The sequence below is a fragment of the Thunnus thynnus genome, chromosome 24, assembly GCF_963924715.1.
Source record: "Thunnus thynnus chromosome 24, fThuThy2.1, whole genome shotgun sequence".
Classification (NCBI taxonomy): Eukaryota; Metazoa; Chordata; class Actinopteri; order Scombriformes; family Scombridae; genus Thunnus; species Thunnus thynnus.
Genome location: NC_089540.1, coordinates 3,900,776 through 3,925,130, shown reverse-complemented (window position 1 = coordinate 3,925,130; position 24,355 = coordinate 3,900,776). Strand labels below are relative to the sequence as shown.

The 24,355-nt window shown below is 38.9% G+C and overlaps 2 protein-coding genes across 3 annotated transcripts in view; one reads left to right on the top strand and one right to left on the bottom strand.

The window, feature by feature from the left end:
• xirp2a (xin actin binding repeat containing 2a) overlaps positions 1-2,782 on the bottom strand; it is a 57,621-nt gene extending 54,839 nt beyond the window's left edge. Inside the window, exons 1-3 of the mRNA XM_067583037.1 lie at positions 2,690-2,782; positions 635-700; positions 366-491 (exon numbers count right to left, since the gene is read on the bottom strand). The gene's annotated coding sequence lies outside the window, so the exon portion shown is untranslated. The remainder of the gene's footprint in view (positions 1-365; positions 492-634; positions 701-2,689) is intronic.
• Positions 2,783-13,420: 10,638 nt separating this feature from the next.
• LOC137176980 (cysteine/serine-rich nuclear protein 3-like) lies at positions 13,421-21,156 on the top strand. 2 transcript variants are annotated; one of them, XM_067583040.1, is made up of 5 exons: positions 13,421-13,810; positions 16,148-16,321; positions 17,663-17,922; positions 18,162-18,473; positions 19,996-21,156. In XM_067583040.1, the coding sequence occupies exons 2-5, from the start codon at positions 16,171-16,173 to the stop codon at positions 21,091-21,093; spliced, it is 1,821 nt and encodes a 606-aa protein (XP_067439141.1). In that variant the 5' UTR covers positions 13,421-13,810; positions 16,148-16,170; the 3' UTR covers positions 21,094-21,156. The 2 variants fall into 2 exon arrangements, with proteins under 2 accessions (XP_067439141.1, XP_067439142.1); XM_067583041.1 differs by lacking the exon at positions 13,421-13,810 and having other exon boundaries at positions 16,171-16,321; positions 18,162-18,458.
• Positions 21,157-24,355: the final 3,199 nt, after the last annotated feature.

Genomic DNA, 24,355 nt, shown 5'->3' with positions numbered 1-24,355 from the left:
TACGTTCATCTAAGCTAAATATTCTCATATAAATAAAGGCTTAAATGACTGCCTGTAAAGTGAAAAGAGTTGCTCATGGTGACAAACGGGCAGGGAGTTATAACCTAACTTTGCAGTTCCCCTTAACTCTACAGAGCACTTTAGCATCTTTCAGCTAATTGTTTTTATTTTACGGCTATATAATGTTTTTTACACTGACTAACTCACTGTGTCTTACCTGGCCAGCACCAAACAGCAGACAAAGTTAGCTACTAGCAAGTGAACATAGTTGCTAGAGCACTAAGCAAGCAATACATCCAGTTATAAACTAAAGACTAAAATAGAGCAGAAAAAACAGGAAAAAAAAGTTTGGATATTGGACTTACATTTTCAGGTGGCCAGAGATACGACTCCAAGTTAACGCTAATGTTGCTGGATGTGGAAATTGACAACTGCTAGCATGCTAGCCATAAACACGGGAGTGGTGATCTTCTTTGTTGCAAAGTTTTATCCTAAAAAAGTGACAAAAAAAACTTTACCATTAACCTGACTATAATTTTGTGTTTAAATTGTTTTTATCCCAAAATAATGTATATGTGAACAATTACGTGTCACAAAAAGTTGATATGATATCCACATATGCTAGTTAGCTTACTTGGGCTCTGTAGTTCCTCAACTTTCCAGAGAGATAACGTAGCCTTTGAAAGACGATATCTTCCTCCTACAAATGAAAAGTTGAATATTATTAGCGATAAAATGTGCCTTCGCTCTGTTCAATACACTCAGGGGTTTTACTGCAGAGGAACTTGTTCTGGTATCAGTAGCTTATGACAGCTAATGTTTTGCTATCCTTAGCAAGCTTCAGATAGATCACTGTGTAACTGACATTACTGAGAAATTTTCAGTCTTTCTGACTGAATCTTTTTGACTCTTCTCTACCTGCGCTACTGTACACCACGTTCCAGCATGCCACAGATAAATATTGCAATGCTTTAACCACAAAAGTACCTCACACCCCTCACAATTTGTATGACATTAAATGCCACTTGTGGCCACAGTCGCCACTATACAGAGAAAGTTATGTAGTTAAATGGATGAATGAGATAAATTATGTGTATTGAGGAATACCATCTTATTACAATGCAAGATCTTGTGATACATATGGAAAAGGCACACTCGGTAACATTTTTGACGAATATCTTGTTTTTTCATTTCCACATTAAGGCCTACTTCAGACTAATGTGAATTCATATGAATAATTTGGACATTTACAGCATTGTTGTAAATGTAGACAACTCTTCAAAATTTACATTCCACATGCAGTATATTAAGGGTAAGCCGATTTTATAATATTTTCACCATTCTTATACTTGGATAAGTGACAAAAACATAGGTTAACAGCACCCCATAACTGTTAATGTTGTATTTTATTGTCTTATTGTTCAGTACTTTAAAGGTTAATGATTTTTTTGTTGCTGTTGTTGCATTTTTATATCTTTTTTTAATTCTATTTGTCTTGTCTTTTCCCAGTTAGTTTGATGCTTCAGCAAGCAGAGACCTAATTTTCCAGCAGGGATCATTAAAGTTTCATGTTATCATCTAATCTTAAATGAAAAATCTCCCCACAGACACGTTTACACTGTTTATTATGAGGAGCTGCAATTTGCTCTTCTGGCATAATCATTTATCCTCAGGCCACCTTCTCTTCTTCAACATCAGATGAGGATAGTGGACAGCTCCTCGAGAAGCGTACACTTGGCTGAGTTGATGTCTCTTTTGATGTATTCTTACAGAATATTATTGTTATGACATAGCAAGCAAACCAGGGTTTAAGAGATTAAGGAAAGGCTAATCTATCCAACTGAAGAAAATTTTTAGAATTACAGAATTGTGTCATTGACCAAAATCCCTCCTACTGGCAACTGGAACTCTGATCTTTGAACTCTGAGACACCACAAAATGGGCCCAGAAGAACAAAATATATCACTAACGGCTGTATTTTAAAACTGTGTTTTAGTATTGATTTTCAAGAAGACCCAGGTTCATGTTCAATGCTTTGGCATGGAGATGGCAGATCTTTGACTTTCTTAAAGAGTGACAAGAATTTTCAACTAACTTTGAATAAGTTACACTATTTCAGACTTTATATGGGTTTACAATGCACTACTATCTCTCTTTACTACCTGCCTACAAGCTGTCTGTGCAGTGCAGTGTGCTGTACTTTTTTTGATCATCATACCACTTGAAAGTAGTTTTTCAAAAGTTAGTGCATAGATATGGGATATCAAAGGTTAAGTGATCACTGCATATAGCAGTTTGGAAGCTTTAACAGTATGATTTATAGCTCGATATCATGAGATGATTATTCTATATACTTCATAATCCAACTTTGTGATACAGACAGCAGTGACGAGTATGAAATTTGTCATTAGTGATAAAGCCTAATGGACTGTAATAAACTGGGTTTAACTACTGAAGTGATGATGGGGCAGTGTGACAGTACAGCCCAGTGATCAAGTGCAAACATAATAGTTGTCTGAACAAAAGTTTTTCGGTTTAGAGCGAAGAAGAAGCTTTTAATTCTATGCTATTTTGATTTATAATTTCTGTGTTAAATTAATATACTGTATCTTAAATCTGCTGTCTATATCCCTGAATGACTCAGCACCATTAAAGTTTTAGTAACAGACGACGTGTCTCCACTTCCTACCGCTATGAAAAAGTGAAGCCAAATATCTCCTTTCCGGTAGCTGCCATCTTGCTTGTGTGACGTCATTTAGAGCTAGAGTCTGCGCAGTAGAGTTGGGCGACGGGATGACGGCCCACAGAACACGCCCCCTCAGCCGTTCCTCGGCCTGACGGAGGTTTGAGACCGGTTTTCACAGCTGTCAATCATGACGTCAGACCCCCTTTCTATATCGTCAAATAACTAATTAAAACAAAATTATAAGAAAAATGAGCACTTGGACAAACATGAGCATGATAAGAAGTACCTGAAATGACAGAAACCATCTTTGGGAAAAATTTATTTGACATGTACTTTGATTTTTTAGTTCAGCTCATGTCCCATCCGCTAACATGGAGAGGGCGGGACTTATGACCTATACTGCAGCCATCCACCAGGGGGCGATCGAGATATTTTGGCTTCACTTCTGGGGAGCTGTCATGACGGTCATCTTTTTATACAGTCGACGAGAATACCATGTACTTGGTCACATCTATATTTAAAACAAGTTCATGACTGAGATGCATTAGCTGGACAGCATTATAGGCAGACTGAAGATGAGTCAGAGAGCCTGGTTTTAGTAGAACCGGGGGCATATAAAAATGTGCTGTCAGTATAAAAATGGATGTTAAAGAACTAACTACGAAGAATAACTTTACACATATATAATGTAAATATTAATGGACCAAGTATAGACCTCTGTGGAACCCCACTACTGATGGGGCTTGACTGCCCTAAATCAATCCTTACTGCCATCAATAATGGGGTGATAGGCTAATAAACTGATAGAGAGCTTATAAATTGTTGGTTCTACAGAATAAAATTAATTTATCACTTAACATATTTAAGTTCCCATCAATTTCTAAACTTCCAAAGATCTGTAAATTTGTTATACCTGTAGACTCCATGAACCATACAGGAATTCAGGAATTCTTGGAATTTACTACTTACTGCACCTCCCTCTATACACACTGTGATACTTCCTGCTCGCTTTCTAGGCACACAGGGAGACACAGCAGTCGGTAAAGGTCAGATGACAGCTACACTACTCCAATTACTGAGGCTTTACCTCCTAGCTCGCCTTCGCTATAACACAACAGGTCATCTGATAGGGCCAGAGGATAGTAATGTGGAGTAGTAACAGTCTGGTTTACCATCAGTGAAAACAGGCATTACATGCAAAGGAGTCTTGTAAGGTGAAGCTGTGGACAATTCATAAAAAAATATTTAAATTTGGTGTTAATAGCTGCACTTAATCTCTTAATTGCAGCTGGGCTGAATATTGAGTATTTTATGCTAAATTTTGTGGGACTGTAATATCCTCTCCAATATCCGAAAGAGTCTCAAAATAACAAAGTGAATTCCAGGAAAATCTTTAGAGTTGGTTAAACAGCACTGTGTTATGATTTGGAGATCGGAGAAGGAATTAAATCTTGATGACTTCAGGGTGCAAAGCAGTGGAAGCTCTGAGATCACCCCGGGCCATGTAGTTGGCTTGTCTGACTTGGGGCTTCGCCTGCGGTGTTCTTTAAACAGACCAGACAGACGGAGATGCCATCTGCTCTCCTGACCAGTTCTCAGCCACCTCCTCCTCTTCTGAGTAGGAAAAAGTGACTGCCTCCTCTTTTTCACATTCATCACAGCTGGTTGCAACACTTTAGTCTGGTTTAAATGGAGCAATAAACCACAGAAAAAAAAAAGTGGAACTGCTGTGTGTTGGAAAGGTAGTTCCTGTGTTGAGAAATTGCAGGGTGGCATGGGTCCTTCAATGGGCCATTAAGTTGTTTCTTTAATGAAATCTAATTTGACACCCCGCACACAGCAGACATCTATGGGGGTTCCAAAGCAAGGTCTGGGCACCTTTGGGGGTCTCAGTATGGTCCCTAGCAGATTAGAAATAAATAGAAGTCAATTCTCCTATCATAAGTTTTACTTAACCATTTTCACACATGTTGTGGACAGTCAATGTCATCATGTTAACATATTTAAAATGAAAATATGCTGTTACGTGTGGCTGCTCAGTCATTAATCTTAGTCTTTCTATTTGACTGAAGGGGCCATCCCGTGTTCTTATCCCACTATCACAGCCTTATTTGTTTTCAATGCCAAGTCTGCCCTCTGCTGTTCACCACCTGAAAACACACCATGAGATCATTCAACTGAAGGTGATGTCATTCTTTCAGAAAAACTTGCATTCATGCCGGTTTTTGTTGAAGAAATAACTGGTGGAAACATCTATACTGTTTAAATGCTCCATTAAAGTACGTTTGGGAATAACATTTTCTCCCAGACTGTGCATTATAGGAGTGTATCTGCTGAGTGAGGCAGCCACTTGCCAGTTAGTTCAATTTGTTAAATTGCATTTATTTATTTTAATCATTAAGGAATTTTAGGTATTAAATGCATGTTTAGTTGAATCTGGCTGTCAATTTATGATAGTAGATAAAGATTTGTTCATCAAGTTTTGATTGATGTTAAAAATTAATTGACTGGTATATCAGAGTATTTCTGACTAAAAGCAGCAGTGGAAGTCATTATTGTGGGTAACAAACCATTTAAAAGGAAATTAGGAGCTAAGTGGCTTTAATGTTGGCCACTGTTATTCAATCTAGGAAATAAAGTTCTCCTTTTAGCCAGTTAATGAGGGTTTGATTCATACCTGCGACATCAGGTGAATACAGCTGCTGTAATTGGAGCTACAGGGTCAGCATTCAAAATCACTGCACGACTTTGGTCCACCCACACCGATGTGTCACCTATTATGCCTGATTAAACCTCTTCTCAGGACTGTGTGGGCAGGTATAGAATGAGCTTAATTGATATCACCCTCTCAGGCCTTTTTCACAGCAGACAGTTTGACTTGTCATTGTAGGAAAAGCACTACTACTAATGACATTAATAATGGCTCTGTTCTATTCAAGTGTCCTGGTAAGCTATGACAGTGTGAAAATGAGCCAGCATACACAATATCATGACCCTGACATTGAAGCAGCTAAATAACTGCAGCCATCATTAGTTTTATTATTTACACCTGTGCTTTTCTACTGTCACAAGCTCAAATGTCATCCATGGAAAAGGCCTATTAACACCCAGTCACATGAGAAAGTGACAAGTTTATTTATGCGTCCTCACAAAATATATGGTGCTAGAGGCTTGGTGATGACTACTCGCAGGGCTTGTTGTTGAACTTCTGTAGCTATCAAGCTCACACACTAGTCAGCCAAGATTATGCTAGCGCTAGTTAGTCACAGTAGTTCTACAAGCTAGTTAACATGCTAACTGTCAGCAGTCTCACTAGTTCGGTTGCTAACGGGAAAATAAATTCACACAGTTTATTCGAGAGACATTTGTATCAGTTTAGCTTATACAACCACCGTCCATTTTGGACTCTCCCTCTAAGGTCAGCACTGTCAAGATGGTTTGCTACTGGTCAACAGTGCAATTTGACTTGTCTGATTTCATCAAAGTTTTTTTCACAAAAAATGCACATGGATTTACTTCTTCTCACAAGCAAATCCACAGATTGTGCTGATTCCAAGAAAAATAATTTATTTCACTGCATTTGAAATGCAGGTATAACTAGGACCTTAGCTTTCTTGCACTTGATGAGGTAGAACAAATAACACCTTTACTATTTTTATTAGTATATGGATTTTGGTGACCTCATGTAATTTCCAGCATTGACTCGCCCAACATCACCCTGAGCTGAGGTTTAATCATACAGAATAAGTGAAGCCTAACTAGCCTTTAATACTCAAACATTATTATTATTATTATTATTATTATTATTATTATTCAGTATATAAAAGATATGGCCCAAAAGCCTTGCTGATTCATATTTTTATGAATACTGTTGAAAATGCTATATATACTTCAATGGCAACTGCTACTGTTCACAACAAATATCCAATGCCTTCTGTGATATTTGCTTCGATATGGTATTCCCATGTGAAGACAATATTTACAGCCTTTCAGATAAACTACACCACACACCATGCTAATAATTGCTACATGTAATCCCACAAACATTCCTCTAACAGTTTTGTACAGCTTTGTTTGCTTTAACATTCAGTTTTTGTGTCAAAATGTTCCCCAAGTAATGCCAACAGGAGGACAATGAATCATTGATGTGTTAATTACAGCAGAATGGAATAATTCGAGAGGAAAATATGCATGGCACAAAGGCTCGGTGAGGGATACAGGTGGGAAAATGTAAGTTGCCAAGTAAGTAATCTGCTTTATGTACTTGGAAGAGTAAATGGAGTTTATGGATTTTCAGTTTAAACAAAGTGACAGTTAGGGCTCCCTAGAAGAAAAGCATTGGCAGCTCTGCTAATCATTCCCTGACACCGTTTCTGTGAGGACTGAACTGCATATTAGGCACCATAGAAACCTACTTTATATACAAGTCCTGTATTTCTAATTTTAGAAAGGTTAGGTCAGCTGTAAAAAAAAAACGTTGTTTTGATCAAAACAGAAATACAACAAATAGATTACATAGAAATGATGTAATTCACACCATTTATTTTTTCCCCTGAGGTTAAGAAACTCCCTTCTCTTCAATTTTCTCTCTTTTTCACTGTCTCTTACACACACACACACACACACACACACGAACCCAGGTCTGTGGGTCACAGAGCAGCTAGACAGCTGAGCCATTCATCTGGGTCCCTGGGGAAACAATTACACCCGACCAGGCAGCAGAGCCGGACAGAGGCTGGCAATAAATGATGGGCTCATGACTCAAGCTGAAGCAAAAACTTACAGTGAAAGGTTGGTGTCACAGACCAGGAACGTCCCCCCCCTGCCGATCACTGCCAGCATGGTAAATTAAATCAGTAGCTCCCAAATCACTTCATTTGACTTGTTCCTAACATGTTAGCTTTTGTTTGCAACACAAGTGATATCTTTTTAGCTGATGAAATCAAACATCACACAGAAATTACAAACTATGTATAACATCCTTGAGTTATGGCGGTGGAACAGTGGACACAAAATAAATAAAAGATACGATAAATTCCTTTTTGACTATCATTAGAATGATATAGTTATTATTCACCCCTGTGCTTTTCTTAAAAAATATTATGCATTTTTATAAGTTGCATTGCCCAGGCCTACAGAATTAGCTCCACCTTGACCAGCAACAACATTAAAATGCTGCTTACATGTTAATACATCAGTAGTACTGATAATACGTAAGTAAAGGGTTCGAGTACTTCTACCAGGGACTGTAATATTGCAGGAAAGTTGTTGTCATGGAGCAGATGGTCACTAAAGTCACAATAAACTCATTTAATACAAAAGACACACTGCAGGTCCCTTTAAGGGGATAATACAAGATAATTACAGTCATTATTTTGTTTGGTATTATTTAGTTTTTTTCCTGCAGATATGAACCATCCAATAAAAATAAGGGAAATGGATTTTAGTATGTTGTTTTGATTCTTATTACTGTGTGTGGACGTTGATCATGTGATATGTGGATTAGAGTCTTACACAGCCTGAGCCAAATTCACATGTACAGATGGTTGCAGTGTCCTCTAGTGACCTCAAGAGCCACATCAGCACAGACTTTTAAAAGGATGTTTATGGGAGAGAATACCCAGTATATGTGGAAATCATTATGGTGTTATTTGTACTTTGTGTATTCCATCCCACAATAATAAAATATTTGATGAATCCGGTAATAAATAAAATGGTCAAAACATGATCACGTCTCTGCTGTTGCTACAATAACATGATGCTATTCTTGCCTGACAGACTGTTATTTTAGTGTCTCATTTTCCTTAGCTGTATCCATTGTTCGAATATGCGAGCATGCACACACACACACACACACACCGTACACACACACACACACACACACACACACAGTGTTCTTTCTCTCGCTGTGAAAATGCAGACCTCTTCCAGCCTCCCCTCATGCTTCAACGTTTGGAGCTGCCACATCCCAACCCCCACCTCCCCACAACCCCTCTAGCTGCCTCCTCCTCTTCCTCGTCCTCCTCCGACTCTCCTACCCACCCTCCCCGCCTCCCTCTCATGGCCCGTTGCCATGGAAGCTGATTGGAAGGATCACTCTGTCTCTCCAGCACATTGCCACTCCATCCTTGCCAGGAGAAAACAAGGCGATTCAGAGCACAGCACAAAACCGAAAAACATCCTTCCCAAACACCAAGTGGAGATCAGGTATTAGTTGTTAATATATATTAAAAAAATGGATTTTTCAGTCTTTAACATAGTATTTTTTTGGTTAGATTTCTTAATTAAAATGCATTAACTTTTCATTTCATATTTTCAGCTCTCAGCAGTACTGACTCAACACTTCACATATTGTGCAGAAATACTTAGAGATTGTGGTTTTTCTACAACTGTGTGGGAATATTTATTCATATCAAGCACTTGATTTATGTGTTTTTTGCCCTTAGTTCCATGATCAAGGACATTTTTCCTCTACACACACCGGTAGTTTCATCCAACAGTAAACAGCATCCTGACAGAACACAAGCTTCAGTACTTTTTAATCACCCTTTAAACTAATTAATGAGGCTCTTTGCTGCAGAGAAAGAGGAGAATAATCAGCTGTTGCAGATCTTAGTGCAGTGCAATTATGTACTATGTGACAGATGGACATAGTCATAAATAAACATAATAACTATATATTATAAACTATATTATTTATATAATATCATATTAAACATAATAACAAGGTTTATTATGAATATTAATCTACTATAAATGCACCAATTATAAGTGCAGTTTCAACATAAATTATTCTATTTTGTATAGGACACAAAGCTGTAAAACTAATTCAGGAAATCAGATTTACTTCCACATTTTTTTTTCGCTTTCTCAATGCTGCATTTGAAAAAGGAAAGAAAAAAAAAGTCTGACTGACAGATGAAGCTGGAACACTAACAGATTTTCTGTCAGTGCAGTACTGTACATACAAACTCAAGGCTAAGGCTCTTTATTTCTAATATTTTTCAACCAAGTACCACTATAATGGGATGACTGAACATTCATGGACCGGCATTGCTATAGCAACAATGTTTAGGGGCTTGTGGGTGGGGGTTGGGTGCTTAAACACATATTTTTGAAAGAAGTTGTTGTGTGTCTTTATGTTAACCTTCGTTAGTACTATATATAGAGTAAAGACGGGTCTTTTTGCAATGTGAAATCAGTTTTAAAGAGATTTTGGCTTAAATTTAGCTCTCAAGAAATAAAGAAAGAAACTGAAATTCTCCACTGTGTTAAATCTTAAATGAATGATTTTCTTAATTTGGAATGAATCTACCCAGGGCTGTAGCTAACTGTCAGCTAGCAGGCTCATTAGCACGGTCGCTGACGTACGTACATATTTGTACCATTGACTCCTGTCTCATTACTGTCTAACATACCACGCCTGTTTTTGTGGAGCAGTTTTACTCCGACAGAGGAGGTTAAATGGAAGTGGAGCAACACAGCTAATAAGCAAAGATAGATTTCTTCATTTTGGATTCTCCAGACCTCCGGTCAACACTGTCAAAAAGGCTTGCTATTGGTCAAAGACACAAATTAGTGAGTCACCAAAGTTGAACTCAACACAAACAAATCTGCAGATTTACTTTGCCCTTGCAATTCCAATAGAATGAATTGATTTCACTGTTTTTTAAATACAGGTCTGCTGACGCCTTTAATTTGACTGTTTCCCAGCCAAAAACTGAAATGGAGAAGTCAGATAGCTGCCCAGAAATAATGGAAAGTTTGAGCATCCACAGTTCCAGCTATGAAAACTATATCTGCTAATGAAGGCCATGTGGTACAGTCAAAAGCTCCAGAACAAGCAATCAGGCCCCGAGTTAAGATTGTTCTGTCAACTGCTGTTGAGAGGGTCAGGAATCACCTGTCAACTTTAAAATACTAAATAAATAAACACAAATAAAGGAATGAAGTATCCTCAACCAGACCTGGTGATGAGACAATTACTGAACAGTTAAACTAATAAATAAACCATGATATTTTTAGATTTTTGTTTAAATACTCAGACAGTTGTACAGAGTTTGGTTAGTGGTGTCAGTTTGTGAAAAATGTCTTATATGTTCTGCTTAATGTAATAAAGAGTCATGACCTCAGTATTTCTAAAATCCTGGTGCTGAATCCATTTCATTTCATTTGGGAGTTTAGAAAAGGCAACAACGCCTAACTACTTGGACATTTGGTTTAAAAATCAATAAGTTAATAACTTCTATTTCATCCTGCGAGTGCTATTGTCAGAAATCACAATGCTTGTGTTAATTAAATATGCATTGAACACACACAAGACACAACATCTGGAAACTGTGTGAGGCTTGTGGCAGTACATGTGATCAAAAGCAGTGAGTCATCATCAACAGACGACAAAAAAAACACCCCAGCTTTCTCTAATTTTAGTCAATTGCACGTCTCATGCTTCCTCCGAATGACTAACAAAGATTTCAGCAGAAAACACAGTCAAACATGTTTCATTTGGATGGCAGATTTGATCGCCTACTGTGGAACATGAGCATGGAGCAACTGAAGAGGCTGTAGCAGTTATAATGGTATAGTGGTGAATGTGACAGTTTGGATCATAAAGTGACTCCTGTGCCTGCACAACTGAACCACTCCTGTTGGACGTGATGTGTGATGATGATGATGTCAGCCTGCATGGTTTGTGTCTACATGTGTACTGCATATGAAACACCTCCCACCAGCTCCAAGCACTATTTGACAACCTTAAAATCCTTGTCAGTGAAGCAAGATGCAGGAAATAATTTGTTTTGAAAACTTTTTCATATAGTTGGAATATTAGGATTATTTATGATCGTCAGTGCTATCTGTTTTAGGATTTAATCTATCCATTTTTGGTATTTATTTTTAAGAATTTTAATGTAATTCCTTGTTATGTTATATATATGTGGTCGTCAATCTTCTATTATCCTTTTGATAATGATCTTATGTGTTTTGTGATCCTTGATTATTCTCATCTATTTTATCTAAATCCATCTTCTGTGCTTTATGCCAATGTTTAATAAATAAAAGTTTCATATTTATATGAATGTTCTATGTTGTGCTGCTATCCTGGATGAGACACTACAGTATAAAACACTGCTAATCTCAGTGAGGTCCTTTCCTGGTTCAATGAAGTTGTTTAATAATCTCAAATTCATATTAATTACAGAAAGGGAGAGAGAGAGAGAGAGAGAGAGAGAGAGAGAGAGAGAGAGAGAGAGAGAGAGAGAGAGAGACTGCGACTGGAAGGTTGAAAGTTTAAATCCTGGGACAACATTAAATGTGCAAGTGAATGAACAGAGATTTTTCCTCCCATAAAAAAATATTGTGCCTATGAGCAGCTAACTTCTCCGCTTCTCTGCCCTACAAAGCCAAAACGCAGTAACAAAATATTTGGTCAAATTTGAGATCTGACTTTTTGAGATCTGTGTTTCCATGTAAAAAACAAAAAACAAAACTATGCCATAGAAATTGGTGTAAAAACAGCATGTAAATATGCAGTAACTAGAAAACAGAACTGGCTTTGCACTTACATTTAGGTCTTGGCTTTGTATTACTGCACAAGCTGCGATAACTGCTGTGTTTCGGTTTAATGAGTGACCAGTTTAACTGGTGACTTTCGTCCGAAAGCATACTGGTTGCTTGTAGTGACAGCAGTTGTTAAAAACACACAAATAGAGTTACTACACTGGTTGTGCAGTCTGTGAACAGCTCCCGCAACATTTCATTTCAAAGTATCAATCTGGGTTAATGTCGGTGGTCACTTTTTCTACAGACATAGTGTCAAATTCCTCATTAGATGGTAGATGCTCTGACTTTTATATCATATTGTATAATATAAATATATAATACTAACTTTTTGATGTTTCTAATCCTGAGCTATTGACTGTAAATGATGAAAATAAAACAGGTTAAGATGGACAAGAAAGCTAAAACAACACATTTTATTTGCACTAGATACTGCATTTTCCCCACGAAAACTGTCAAAAAGCTGAGTGAAGTTTCTGCATTTTCTATATTGTTTTTTTTTTTTATTTTTTAGGTTAAATAATCAGCCTAAAAAGGCATAATATGAAAGCATTACAACCTATTTATACAAAAACCCATTTTCTCCTCAACTTGACTGGTTCTGCAGTTATTGCTCTGTGCAGTTGAGCGGTGGTCAACAACAGAAGTCTGTTTCTGTACTCACGTTCCTCTTCGACAAGATGAATGTCACCGACAGACTTTTTTCTGCATAAAGCCACAGTGAAAATAATTGATTTCCCAGTCATTGTCTCTCTTTCCTCGTTTCCTCTGATCTATTTGTCTCTGCTATCTATTTCAATTTCAAATGAGCTTTACAGACACAAAAAGAGGGAGTGTCACAAAGCAAAAAACACGTAACATTTGCATGATAAATACCCTGCGCTAATGATAATAATGAATGTGAGAAATAATAAATTGTAGGGAGTGGAAAAAACTAGGAAGGACTGTGAAAAGGTGAAGAAACTCACTGTTTTCACTTATTTGTTTAAATAGTAGGAATTATTTCTTATATTTTTGTGTTAATAATTCTCCTAAAGACTGTGGAAAGGAGGTGTTTCACATAGCAGAATCTACACTTTCCACCCCCACCCTATTACATCCACAACCACATCTACTAACCCCCCTTTCTCTCTGTGATCTCAAAGGGCTTGCTTCACCTCAGTCAAGCTCCAGCGCTCCAGCCGGCAGCAGCATCGAGCTAACAAGTCTTTGTGAGGAGAAAGAGAGAGAAAGGAAGGGAAGGGGGTGAGGGGGTGCAGAGCAAGAGAGAATCAGACAGCGAGAGAGCTGATAGTATGAGCATAGGATGAGGGTGCAGAGAGGGAACGCATAAGATAGTGACAGAAGTAGAGGTGTTCAGAGCTGCACAATAGTGCCAGAGGCTGCTGGAAAGAGTGAGAGAGAGTGCGAGAGAGAGAGAGAGAGAGAGAGAGAGCAGGCATCATGGCAGCGCTCACTGCATCATCACGACACATGGGGATGTTTGGCTGCTGCTGGTGAACACTGTGTGATGCAGAGGAGAGAGTCGAGGACTTCCTGGAAACCAAAGGCAAGCCAAGGAAACAGGTCAGTGACGGTAACACTCACACACTCATAGGAAGCCTTTAAGCATCCAGTAGAGTGAGATTTGATCACGTCACAGGATGCTTGCTGCATCTGGTGTTTGTTAGTATTTACATTTGTCAATAAGAATTCCCCTGTTAGATGCATGGGGAGTGGGAGGTTGCGCATGCATGCAGACACGTGAGCAGGCTTGTATGTGTGTGTATGTGTGCAGGTTTGGTTGCACACTGCCCTAAATGGCACCGGTAAAGAGCTTGACCGGGAATGTTTAGGTGAAAGATGCACACAGGAAATCCTCCTGGATCCATGAAAACTGCAACACCTTCTGTGGCAGCACATACATAGAGAGGTGTTATGTAGCATGATGTGTTCAGTGTCTCTTCTAGTAGAGATCTTGATGTCCTTTTATTTCCTGAAAAGCAGTGAGCTGGATTGAGGATTGTGAGAGGAGGAGAGGGACAGGAGGTAGCAGGGAGGTAAATTTTAAGGTGGAATAATGGAGGAAATAGTAAAAAAAAAGCAGGCAGGACAAAAGGATGTGGCACAGTGGAAGAATTGTATAGCAGTGGGTTGTAAAAGAAGGATAAGGGAGACAAAGCCTGTCAGAGAGGGAAAGCTTGGCCCAGCATTCAGCTCTGCTGCATATGATGTAATCCTCTACGAGTCCAGTTCACAAGCAGTCAGCTCAACAGTTTCTACAAATTTCAAATATAAGTATTGACAAAGTGCTGAGGGCTTGGTGAAGACACACTTCCCATAATCAAGTACAGGAGAGAACTTACGATGTGTACGTATCATCTCGCATCAGAAGTGTTATCGTACTTTCAATTTTCCACAAAAGCAACCACTAGAGAATATCAGTTAATCAAAATCTTAATGAGCTCAACACTTCATTTAACACGATTCATTCTTGACTTTTGAAGTGTCACAAAATTTGGCAAGGTCACTTAACAGCACATAATGGTTGGGGTGCCAGTTTTAGCTTGATCATTTCTGACTAAATCAGCTCAGATATCTGGCAAAAAAAAAAAAACCCTGCTCACTGAGCTCAACTGAGAATTGTTTTTGTCACATTTGTTAGGTTTTACCTTCCACACATAAAAGTACAAATACAGTTTTCCAAAAATATAAATATTCTATCTGCTTGCTTGGCTTAAATGCTTTCCAAGTTCAATACAAGGGTTTATATTAAATCCTACCACTCCATAATGGAGTGATCAGCCGGTGTAATGGAATAAATGGGCTTAATAATAAATAATGACCCTTGAGAGGAAAATGGGTAATTCCCTTGTCCAGTGCAGTCAGAATGGCAGCAAGCTTGGAGATAATAGGTGCTGTTTTATTTCCAAACATTTTTGAAACTCCACTGCAAATAATCATTGAGTTTATAATTATTTTGTAGCTTTAAAAAAGAATATATCTCTGATTGCATTGATAAATATCTATTGTTTTATTTCTGTGACACTGAACTTTTCACTTTTCTGGATAATAATACTGTACATAAATAACAATTCAGCTTTTCAGCTTTTAACATAGTCTTGTTAAGGTAAAAACAAATTAAAATTTAAAATTATTGCAATTATGTAGACCTTGTGACTGTGGTTATTCTACATATTCCCAATTTTATGATGTATTTACTTAATTGTTGAGGAGGCCAATATGCTGTATATCTACATGAATAATATGGTATAATGTTAACTCCATTAAAAGTAAGCTTTTATCCAAGTTTGAAGAAAAGTCATTTGAATATCTTGCTATTAAAAAAATTATATATATATACTGTATATTTATATACACATAAATACAAAGGTATGGCCCTGAATGATACATGTTACATCTCACTGATCTAGAAGCTACAGATCTTAAACTGTACAGTTGAGAACTGTTATTTGGCTCAACAAAACCTTGCTATATTATTGTGTACAGATGATTAAAAATTGTAATGGTTGTTCAATTTTGATATGTTTAACTTTGTCCCAAAAGCCTGGAAAAGAACCCCTAACCCTAACCCCATATAATTAATCATTATACAGTATATGCATTGTCAATGACTTACAAATTTTGTTGTAGACACTAAAGGTCAGAAAATATGATTGTAAAAATGATTCGCATTGATCTTCTTTGTTTTCTGACTTTCTGTAGTATTGATTGAAAATGCATTCACAGCGTTCTGGATCTGGCTTGTATGATATTGTGGTGTGTTGTAAAGCCATGTGGGCTGTGCATAGCTGTTTACATAACACAATTATAAAAACTTCATTCATTCATTCTAACTCGAATAATTTGAAGTGTTACTCCAACCCTGGTCGCCCATAAATTTTACCTCTGTCCTTTGTGTAGGTGTGACCAGTGGGAGGAGCCACATGATGAGTGGGATCCTGAAGAGGAAGCTTGAGGAGGGACCCTCCCCATATCTGTCCCTGCAAGGGTCCGACGATGATGAGGTTTCCTGCAGTGACAGTGGCAACAGCAGTGATAGTCTCAACCATCCTGTTCCCTCCGGACTGTTGGACTGTAAGATCACACATCACAACACTGCTTCTGTCAGCAGCTAGTATGTTTTGTTGCAATAAGATGAAAACATGAAAGATGTGACACAACATTTCTATATTGTAATTTTGAGTAACTGCATATATTTCTGTTTGAACCAGGACATTGAGGTGGAGGAACTATTCAAAATTGGGCGGAATAAACTAAAATATAGACAGAAAAGGTTCAATGAGAACAATAAAACATGGTGGTTTAGGATGGGAGGGTTACCAGGGAGATCATTTTCAAATTTTCATGTATGCCTTATGACTATATATACCAACAACATGTTGTTTTGCAAGTAATTCAATACTCTCAACTCAATAAAACAGCTTATTTTTTTCGTGCAGAGTTAAAATGGTTACATCAATAGCAGGTCTGGCTTTTTCAAATTTTACAGCACTGAAACTGCTTGTAATTTTGAGTAATTGCACATATTTCTGTTTGAACCAGGACATTTAGGTGGAGGAACTATTCAAAATTGGGCAGAATAAACTAAAATATAGACAGAAAAGGTTCAATGAGAACAATAAAACATGGTGGTTTAGGATGGGAGGGTTACTAGGGAGATCATTTTCAAATTTTCATGTATGCCTTATGACTATATATACCATGTTGTTTTGCAAGTGATTCAATACTCTCAACTTAATAAAGCCGCTTATTTTTTCGTGCAAATTTTACAGCACTGAAACTGCTCTTGTCAAGGTCACCAGTGATTTACACCCTTACATCTGACTGTTTTAATCTTACTTGACTTGTCTTTGATGGCATAACTGGAAAACTGGATTGACATTAAAGACATGGTTCTTAGCTGGTTTTCTTCCTACTTTACTATTGATAGAAGGTTCTTTGACACCTGTGGTGTCCATCAAGGCTCTATTTTGGGACCACTTTGTTTTCTATATACATATGCTGCCATAGGGATTTAATTTATATTTCACCTTTATGCCGATGACACACAGCTTTACGTCTCCCTATGGCCTGATGACACTGTTAATGTTACCCAAATCTTGTCATGGCACAATAACTCTCTACAAGGAGAGATGTTTTGCTGCTACAGCACTACTTGGTCTGGTATGACCAGTAGCTTGTAGTGTCTGATGTTAGCTAATGTTAGCAAACTTTAGATACTGTAAGTATTAATACTATGTGTTACAGACTTGGTGTCAGTTTGTTTACTCCTCTCTATTTATGCTACTTTTAGCACCATTATCTTTTAGCAAAAGCTACATAGTCTTGCTTTAACTAGCATTTCCAAGCTTTGATCAAACTGTAAAGTTCTGTTTTTCACTCAGTATGTTTCTCACCTCTCTGTCTCAATCTCAGCTTCCTCTCTACAGCAGCAGCCAAAGCGACTGCGGGGCCGCAATGTGCACTTTGAGAGTGTGACCGTCTACTACTTCAACCGGCGGCAGGGATTCACCAGTGTGCCCACACAGGGTGGCAGCACCCTAGGGATGTCGCCACGTCACAGTGGGGTGAAGCGCTTCACCCTGAGGGAGTTTGCCATGGAGCAGAAAAGGAGCCACCGGAACATGCTGAGGGATCATCTCAAAGAGGAGAAACTCAATGCCATCAAACTCAAAGTCAGTGGGACGTCTCAATAAGGCCTTGATTACCTGCAGTGATGTGGGATTTTTAGCTCTTCTGCTTGAACTGTTTCTTAACTGCGATTTGTCTACTTTTAAAGACTGTCTCCTTTTAAATATTAAAATGACTGTTGCTCATATGTTTATTGAAGAAGTCAGGCCTGAGGGTTTAAATGTATGTGTCGGTGTACGTTTATGGTCCAATCTTAATTTAACTCAGCTTCCCTGTCCTCCAGCTGACTAAGAACGGCACCGTGTCATCTGTGGAGGCGGATACCCTGACACTCGATGACATCTCAGAAGACGACCTGGACGTGGACAACACGGAGGTGGATGATTACTTCTTCCTTCAGCCTCTGACTACCAGGCGGCGCCGCGCTCTTCTGCGTGTGTCAGGGGTGCGACGCATTGATGTGGATGAGAAGCACGAGCTGCGCACTCTCCGTATGTCCCGAGAGGAATGTGGGTGCCGCTGCCGGGGAATATGCGACCCAGAGACCTGTGCTTGCAGCCTGGCCGGCATTAAGTGCCAGGTAAATGGAACTGTGGTGAGGCCCATCTATAATCCTAAAGTGTTGTTCATGTCTGTCTGTGCGGTAGAACTTCTCTAAAGTCCAACTGAAATAAAAATGTATTTTCGTGAATCCATACATATATCCTTGGCGTTTCCACAAGGAGGAAAATAAAGTTTTGTACATTTTTCTGCAGTGACAGTGCACTACATTAGCATTCTCCATGGGTGTGAAGTTTTAAGCGTGACAGTGTTGGTACTGGTAATTTGATTGGTGCATTATTTGTGTCAGTGAAGACTGAAAATAGTTTGACTATCATTTATCGTTTATCATTTGAATGGACACAGAGGTACTTTACCAGCTGGGAGGCTGATGTTGTTAGCCGTTGCTTAGCGCCATCTTTGATTTGAGCAGTCCCTAAGATATTCCATGACTTCATGTCTTAATCAGAATCACATGGTAATGTAGGGAGTGCTGAGCTTACAGGATTCTACTCATTGCTGTGAGTTTGGACAGTCTGGTCATTTGCCGTCACCAACAACTGGGCTAATGGATGAGAGATAGCTAATGCTAGCTCCTTTCCATAATGTGGGATGAAAACTGAGTGTGCAGGAGCTGATAACTCAGCAGGTGATAAAATAACATGAGTGACAAGTAACATCTACCGGGAATCAGTGTTAACGTTAGCAAGGTGGGTCAACTAGCTTTCACTTTCTGAGTAGACGCTAGTTAGCCTAGTTTGCAAGCCTCCACTTTTCAAGTGAAATACAATCTTAACAGCACAATGTTATATATGTTCAATGTTACAAAGTAACAGACGTGTTCATTGTTATGGTACATATCTAACACTATGTTTATATGTTGAAAAAGGGGGCGTGCCCCAGTCAGATGATCATCATTGAATTTGTATCATTTTTTAATTTATTTTTTAAAATATGCCCAAACAGTTCTATCTTTTTTTGAAGAATGGAAAACTATTTGCCATAGCCGTATCATTATAGAGATAGATTTTCTTACACAATAACGAGGAGAATTCCAATTTCAGTTCGACTTTAAAGCAGAATGCAGCAGGTACTGAAATGTTCCCCGTCCACCAGCCTTTCCCAGGGGGCCTTGCGCCTGCAGTGCCCTCCCCCTGCATCTGAAAGTTTCTGTGCATGCCACTGCTCATCTTACAGCATTTGTCTATCAAAACCCTGATGTTTCAAAGATGTTGTGTATTCAGGGTGGTATTCAGCTTTGTGAGTAGGCATTATTGAATGTTGCTTTGGGAAAATTTTTGAGACCAAATGATGATTTAAAAAAAATAAAAAAATACATACACATATGTAATCCTTTAATTTAAGTTAGAAATCAGATCACTTTGATTTAAGATTTTCAGGGTATTTATGACACGAACATGAAGTTCTACTGCATTAAGGTGTGTAATAATATTAATAACACCAACAGTAGATTCTGCAGTTTCTCTTCAAGCATGACCAGCTATGATTGGCAGCTGAATTTACCTTTGCTGTTACTGCTGTTCCACACTGGTGTATTTAATTATTTTTGTCTGCAGGTGGACCGCATGTCCTTCCCTTGTGGCTGCACCAAAGAAGGCTGCAGCAACACCACGGGACGCCTGGAGTTCAACCCGGTCCGGGTGCGCACCCACTTCCTGCACACCATCATGAAGCTGGAGCTGGAGAAGAGCCGGGAGGAGCAGCAGCAGCATCAGCAGCAGCAGCCGGAGCAGCAGCTTGTAACCAATGGTAACGGTTACCATGGCGACTCTTCTTTGGTCCAGCAGCAGCAGCCGAACCTGCAGTTTCCACTGATGAGCGGCACGGCGCACATTCCCATCATGCACCTCCAGAACACAGGCGACACAGATTCGCATCTAGATGAAGAGGAAGAAGAGGAGGAAGAGGAGGAGGAGGAAGAAGACGAGGATGAGGATGATGAAGCTTATGAGGAAGATGAAGATGGCAGCAGTATTTGCAGCGGGTTGTCAGACTGCAGCACACACAGCTTAGAAACAATTGACCCAGAGGAAGACGAAGAGGATGAGGAGGACGAAGTAGAAGATGATGATGATGAGGAGGAGGACGAAGAGGAAGAGGAGGAGGATTGGGATTGCTCAATGCATGGAACAGGTCACCCTCCCTACTCAGTTCCGCTCCCTTCTGTGCTGGGTTACTCTAACAACACACTCATGAGCCTCAGTAACCCCTTCCACAACAGTCCCTCCATGCAGCATTATCAAATAGACAGCTCTGTAAATGAACCTACAGCTTTTCTAAGTGAAAATGTCACCGTCGCTCCCACACTCCCCACAGTAGAGCCTACATTAGAGTCCGAAATAAACACAGAACTCCACCGCCAAACAGAGCAGCAGAGCATTCCCTGTCATTTCCCTGACCCCACAGAGCCCCTGACATTCCAACCCTGCTCACATGTGGACACCCGTGAGAGTAACACTGCCCCTGCTGGCGCATCCGACAAACAGCCGCTCCCGACGGAACTCCAGAACAATCCAGACGCTCATGACTCACAGACTGAGGCTTCGGCTGGGTCTGTGGAGCAGACAGGGGAGGAAGTGAAGAAACTACCAGCGCAGGAAGACGCAGCTTTTCCATATCAAAAGACAGACACATCATGCTCAGAGGGTATCTGATGATTCAAATGTTCTAGAGAGAGATCAGTTCATATTTGGAAATCGTTATTCAAGAATCGTGACCTTCAAACGTCAGAGTTTGATTTATTCTTGATAAGTGCACTTCCGAAGAGAGAATGAGTCACAATGAGTTGATTTGCTGTTGTTGATTTTGAAACAGAAGGCTCAAAGAGTTGATCTAATTTTAGCTCAATTCGTCTCTAAACCTTTGTAAGATTGTTGGTTTAGATAAAAGACTATAAAAGTATGTTCATTGATGAATATCAATAAAACAGTGTTTCTGTAAGTTACTGGTAACTATATGGAGTATTATGTATGCCCTGTTCTAAAGTCTTTGATCACTACAGCATGTTTTCTGGCCATGGCTGGCATCTATGACAAATCCACGAGATTTTGAGGTGCTTGTATTGTTTCACTATTTTCCATTGTGCTGGTGTCTCTAAGCGTTGCTGCTAATTGTTCTTAAATGCCTGTCTGTATAGCATGTATTCAGTTTACCTATGATGTTTCAAGGCTTTCACAAACTGTAAAATGATAAATAATGTCACTGGCAAAACACTGACATTCATATGAATTATTACCAACACATAAATACGTTGTCATTCATACTGTTTTTGTTCCATTTTTGTGCTCAGTTTCTAAGTCTTTGGTCCAGACTGAAACATGCCAACATAATTTTATTAATGACTTCAAATCGGCTATAATCAATATTTTTATATACTGATAATGGATCATATGAAAGGGGTCGCTGGTGGTGACGATTATCAGCAGACTGCGGTTCCTCTCAGCTCTATGGCGCTTTTTAGCATCTTTCAGCTTTTTGTTTTGAATTGTTTTAGTTTTACTGCCTGCATTTTTTACAGTTTGTGTGCACTGTTCTCATGGCATTGTTTTCAGAAGGAGTAGGCATATGTTTTCAGCAGGAAAAAAAAGCTTTGTTAAACCCACTGTACCCTACCTGTCCTTAACGGCAGACTAGCTGGTGAACATTTAGCATTTAGCAGCTAGAGAGCTTGATATTTCCCTAAAGCCAAAAAAATAATTTGTCAGTATTGTGTTTCCAGCTATCTGCTGCTGCTGTTACTGCAAGTTTAGCTCGCGTCAGAATTTCACTTTGTCCTATATTTTATTTTCTGTTCAAATACCAACAAAATTAATGACATTCCCCCTTAGCATCAACTGTACTTGCCATTTAGCAAATGCTAACCTGCTAAACTAAAACATGGTAAACATTACCTGATGAAAATAGCATTGTCATTGTGAGTGTGCTAGCATACTGACCTTCGCATTCTGCTTGCACATTGCTGCTATCATGGCTGCTGACTCTTTGTTCAACCTTACAAGCCCTTACAAGACTGTAACATGAACAAACTGCTTCCACAGTATTAGGCAACAAAGTATTTTACAATAGACTACAATAGAATTCAAGGAAACGATCAGTTTCACATATTCTTTCTGTACTTTTAAAACGATGATGTTGACACAGTATCTCCATCACCATTAAATTTGAGCTTTTAAAAAAGAAATGCCTTCCACCACTGAATTTGAACGGCTACCAGCCAGAACATAAACAACCTTGTCAGTTCACGTTTTTCAAGACGAGTTGCATTAAATTTTTCATTAGAGTGAGATTTCGCATTCTCATGTCTTTCTCCTGTTTCTCCTATCTGTCTTCTCTCCACTTATTAACATCACAATCAATATTTCTCACATATCAAAATACATGTGCCAAAGCTGGTAAGATCAGAGAAACGCTTGTCTATGCTTGTTATTTATCATTTTACAGTCTTGTGAATAATGTGATCAAACTGCACTTTTTTTTAAAATATAGTTTTCAAATAAGTTAAGGCTTGAGTCTGACTAATTGACTTTGTCTCTCAATACTGCCAAGATGTGGGGGCCAAATATATTTCATGATTGTTTTGTTCTTTTTAAAACGACTGTACATTTCCATGACAGTGTGATTAAAAAGCTTTTTAACATCCTCCTGTTTAAAGTTGGTTAATGAACTGTGATTTGTTTTAATATCTGGGATAAAGATTTTTACTCTATTAAACTCAATCAATGTCATATCATAGAGTTTAAAAGATGCACATTAATAAAATATAATATTTTTTTTAAAAACCAGGGCAGACAAAGAGCCTGCTTCCACAAATACTGAGAATTTCTCAGCGTATTCTGTTTTGCTGCCAGCAGATGGCGCCTGTTACTTATAAACTGTTTTCATCTTGCTTGCCACTGACAGCCAACATGAGAGGGTTAAATCATTTTTTCTGACGTCAGTAAATTTGTTGATTACATGTTTTCAGCCTCAGAGCAGTCTGTGACATTGGTTTTGCTCGGAACATCTGTCAGCAAACAAACATTACCTAAATCTTTTTTTTTTTTTAAACCAAAAAACACACATTCATCTCTGGCGTCAGAGACATTGTGATGTCAATACACACCTGTGGATTCCCAAACAGAGGATGACCTTTCTAAGTGCTGCGTCACACTGCTGTCCCATTCTCATTTATGTACGTTACCAGTGCTTCCAGTTGAAATTCTTTGCACCTTGTAGCCTCTAGAGAGCACTCCTGAGTTGATGTCTGTGTTTGGGTGAGGCAGAGATCAGACAAGGGTAAGAGGAAGCTATGTGTTCCCACCTCATTGGCCAGCCTGTTCATGTATAGAAATATTTTCATGGCTTGTTGCATAACCACACAACAAACAGACTCTGCAGCAGGTGCTGGGCACAATAGAGCCCTGTACAGACTAAACGTACATTCAGTAGTCCTTTCTGATCTTCCAACAATGAAACAACAAGTGTGCAGTATAGGCAGTATACTGAATCTCATTGGGAACACAAGGTCATCACCTGACCTCTCTCTTTTCTTACATAATCAACCCGAGAAGGTGTGTGGCAGCATGCGAATGTCTGCTTGCTTTTTGACAGCAAGGTATTGTGGGTAAGCAAGCTCAGAAACGCTGCTGATCAATCACAGGCAGGGGAGCTGTGATGTTAGGTTGCCAGGCAACAGGAAGGGAGAAGCAGGAGCAGCAATGCATTAGGAGGGTGCTGCTGGGTGGGGGTAGTCTCAGCTTTTCACCTCCATCTCTATCCTGTCTATCCCAGTACCACCTTCTCCTCCCTATACATGTCTGGCTATTGGTTGACTGTCCTTCATCCTGTATAATGTGACAAAAGTTGACTATTAAATATGTTGTTTAAAAGGCTACATACAGTATATAGTGCATGTAAAAGACAAATAGCTTGCTCCCT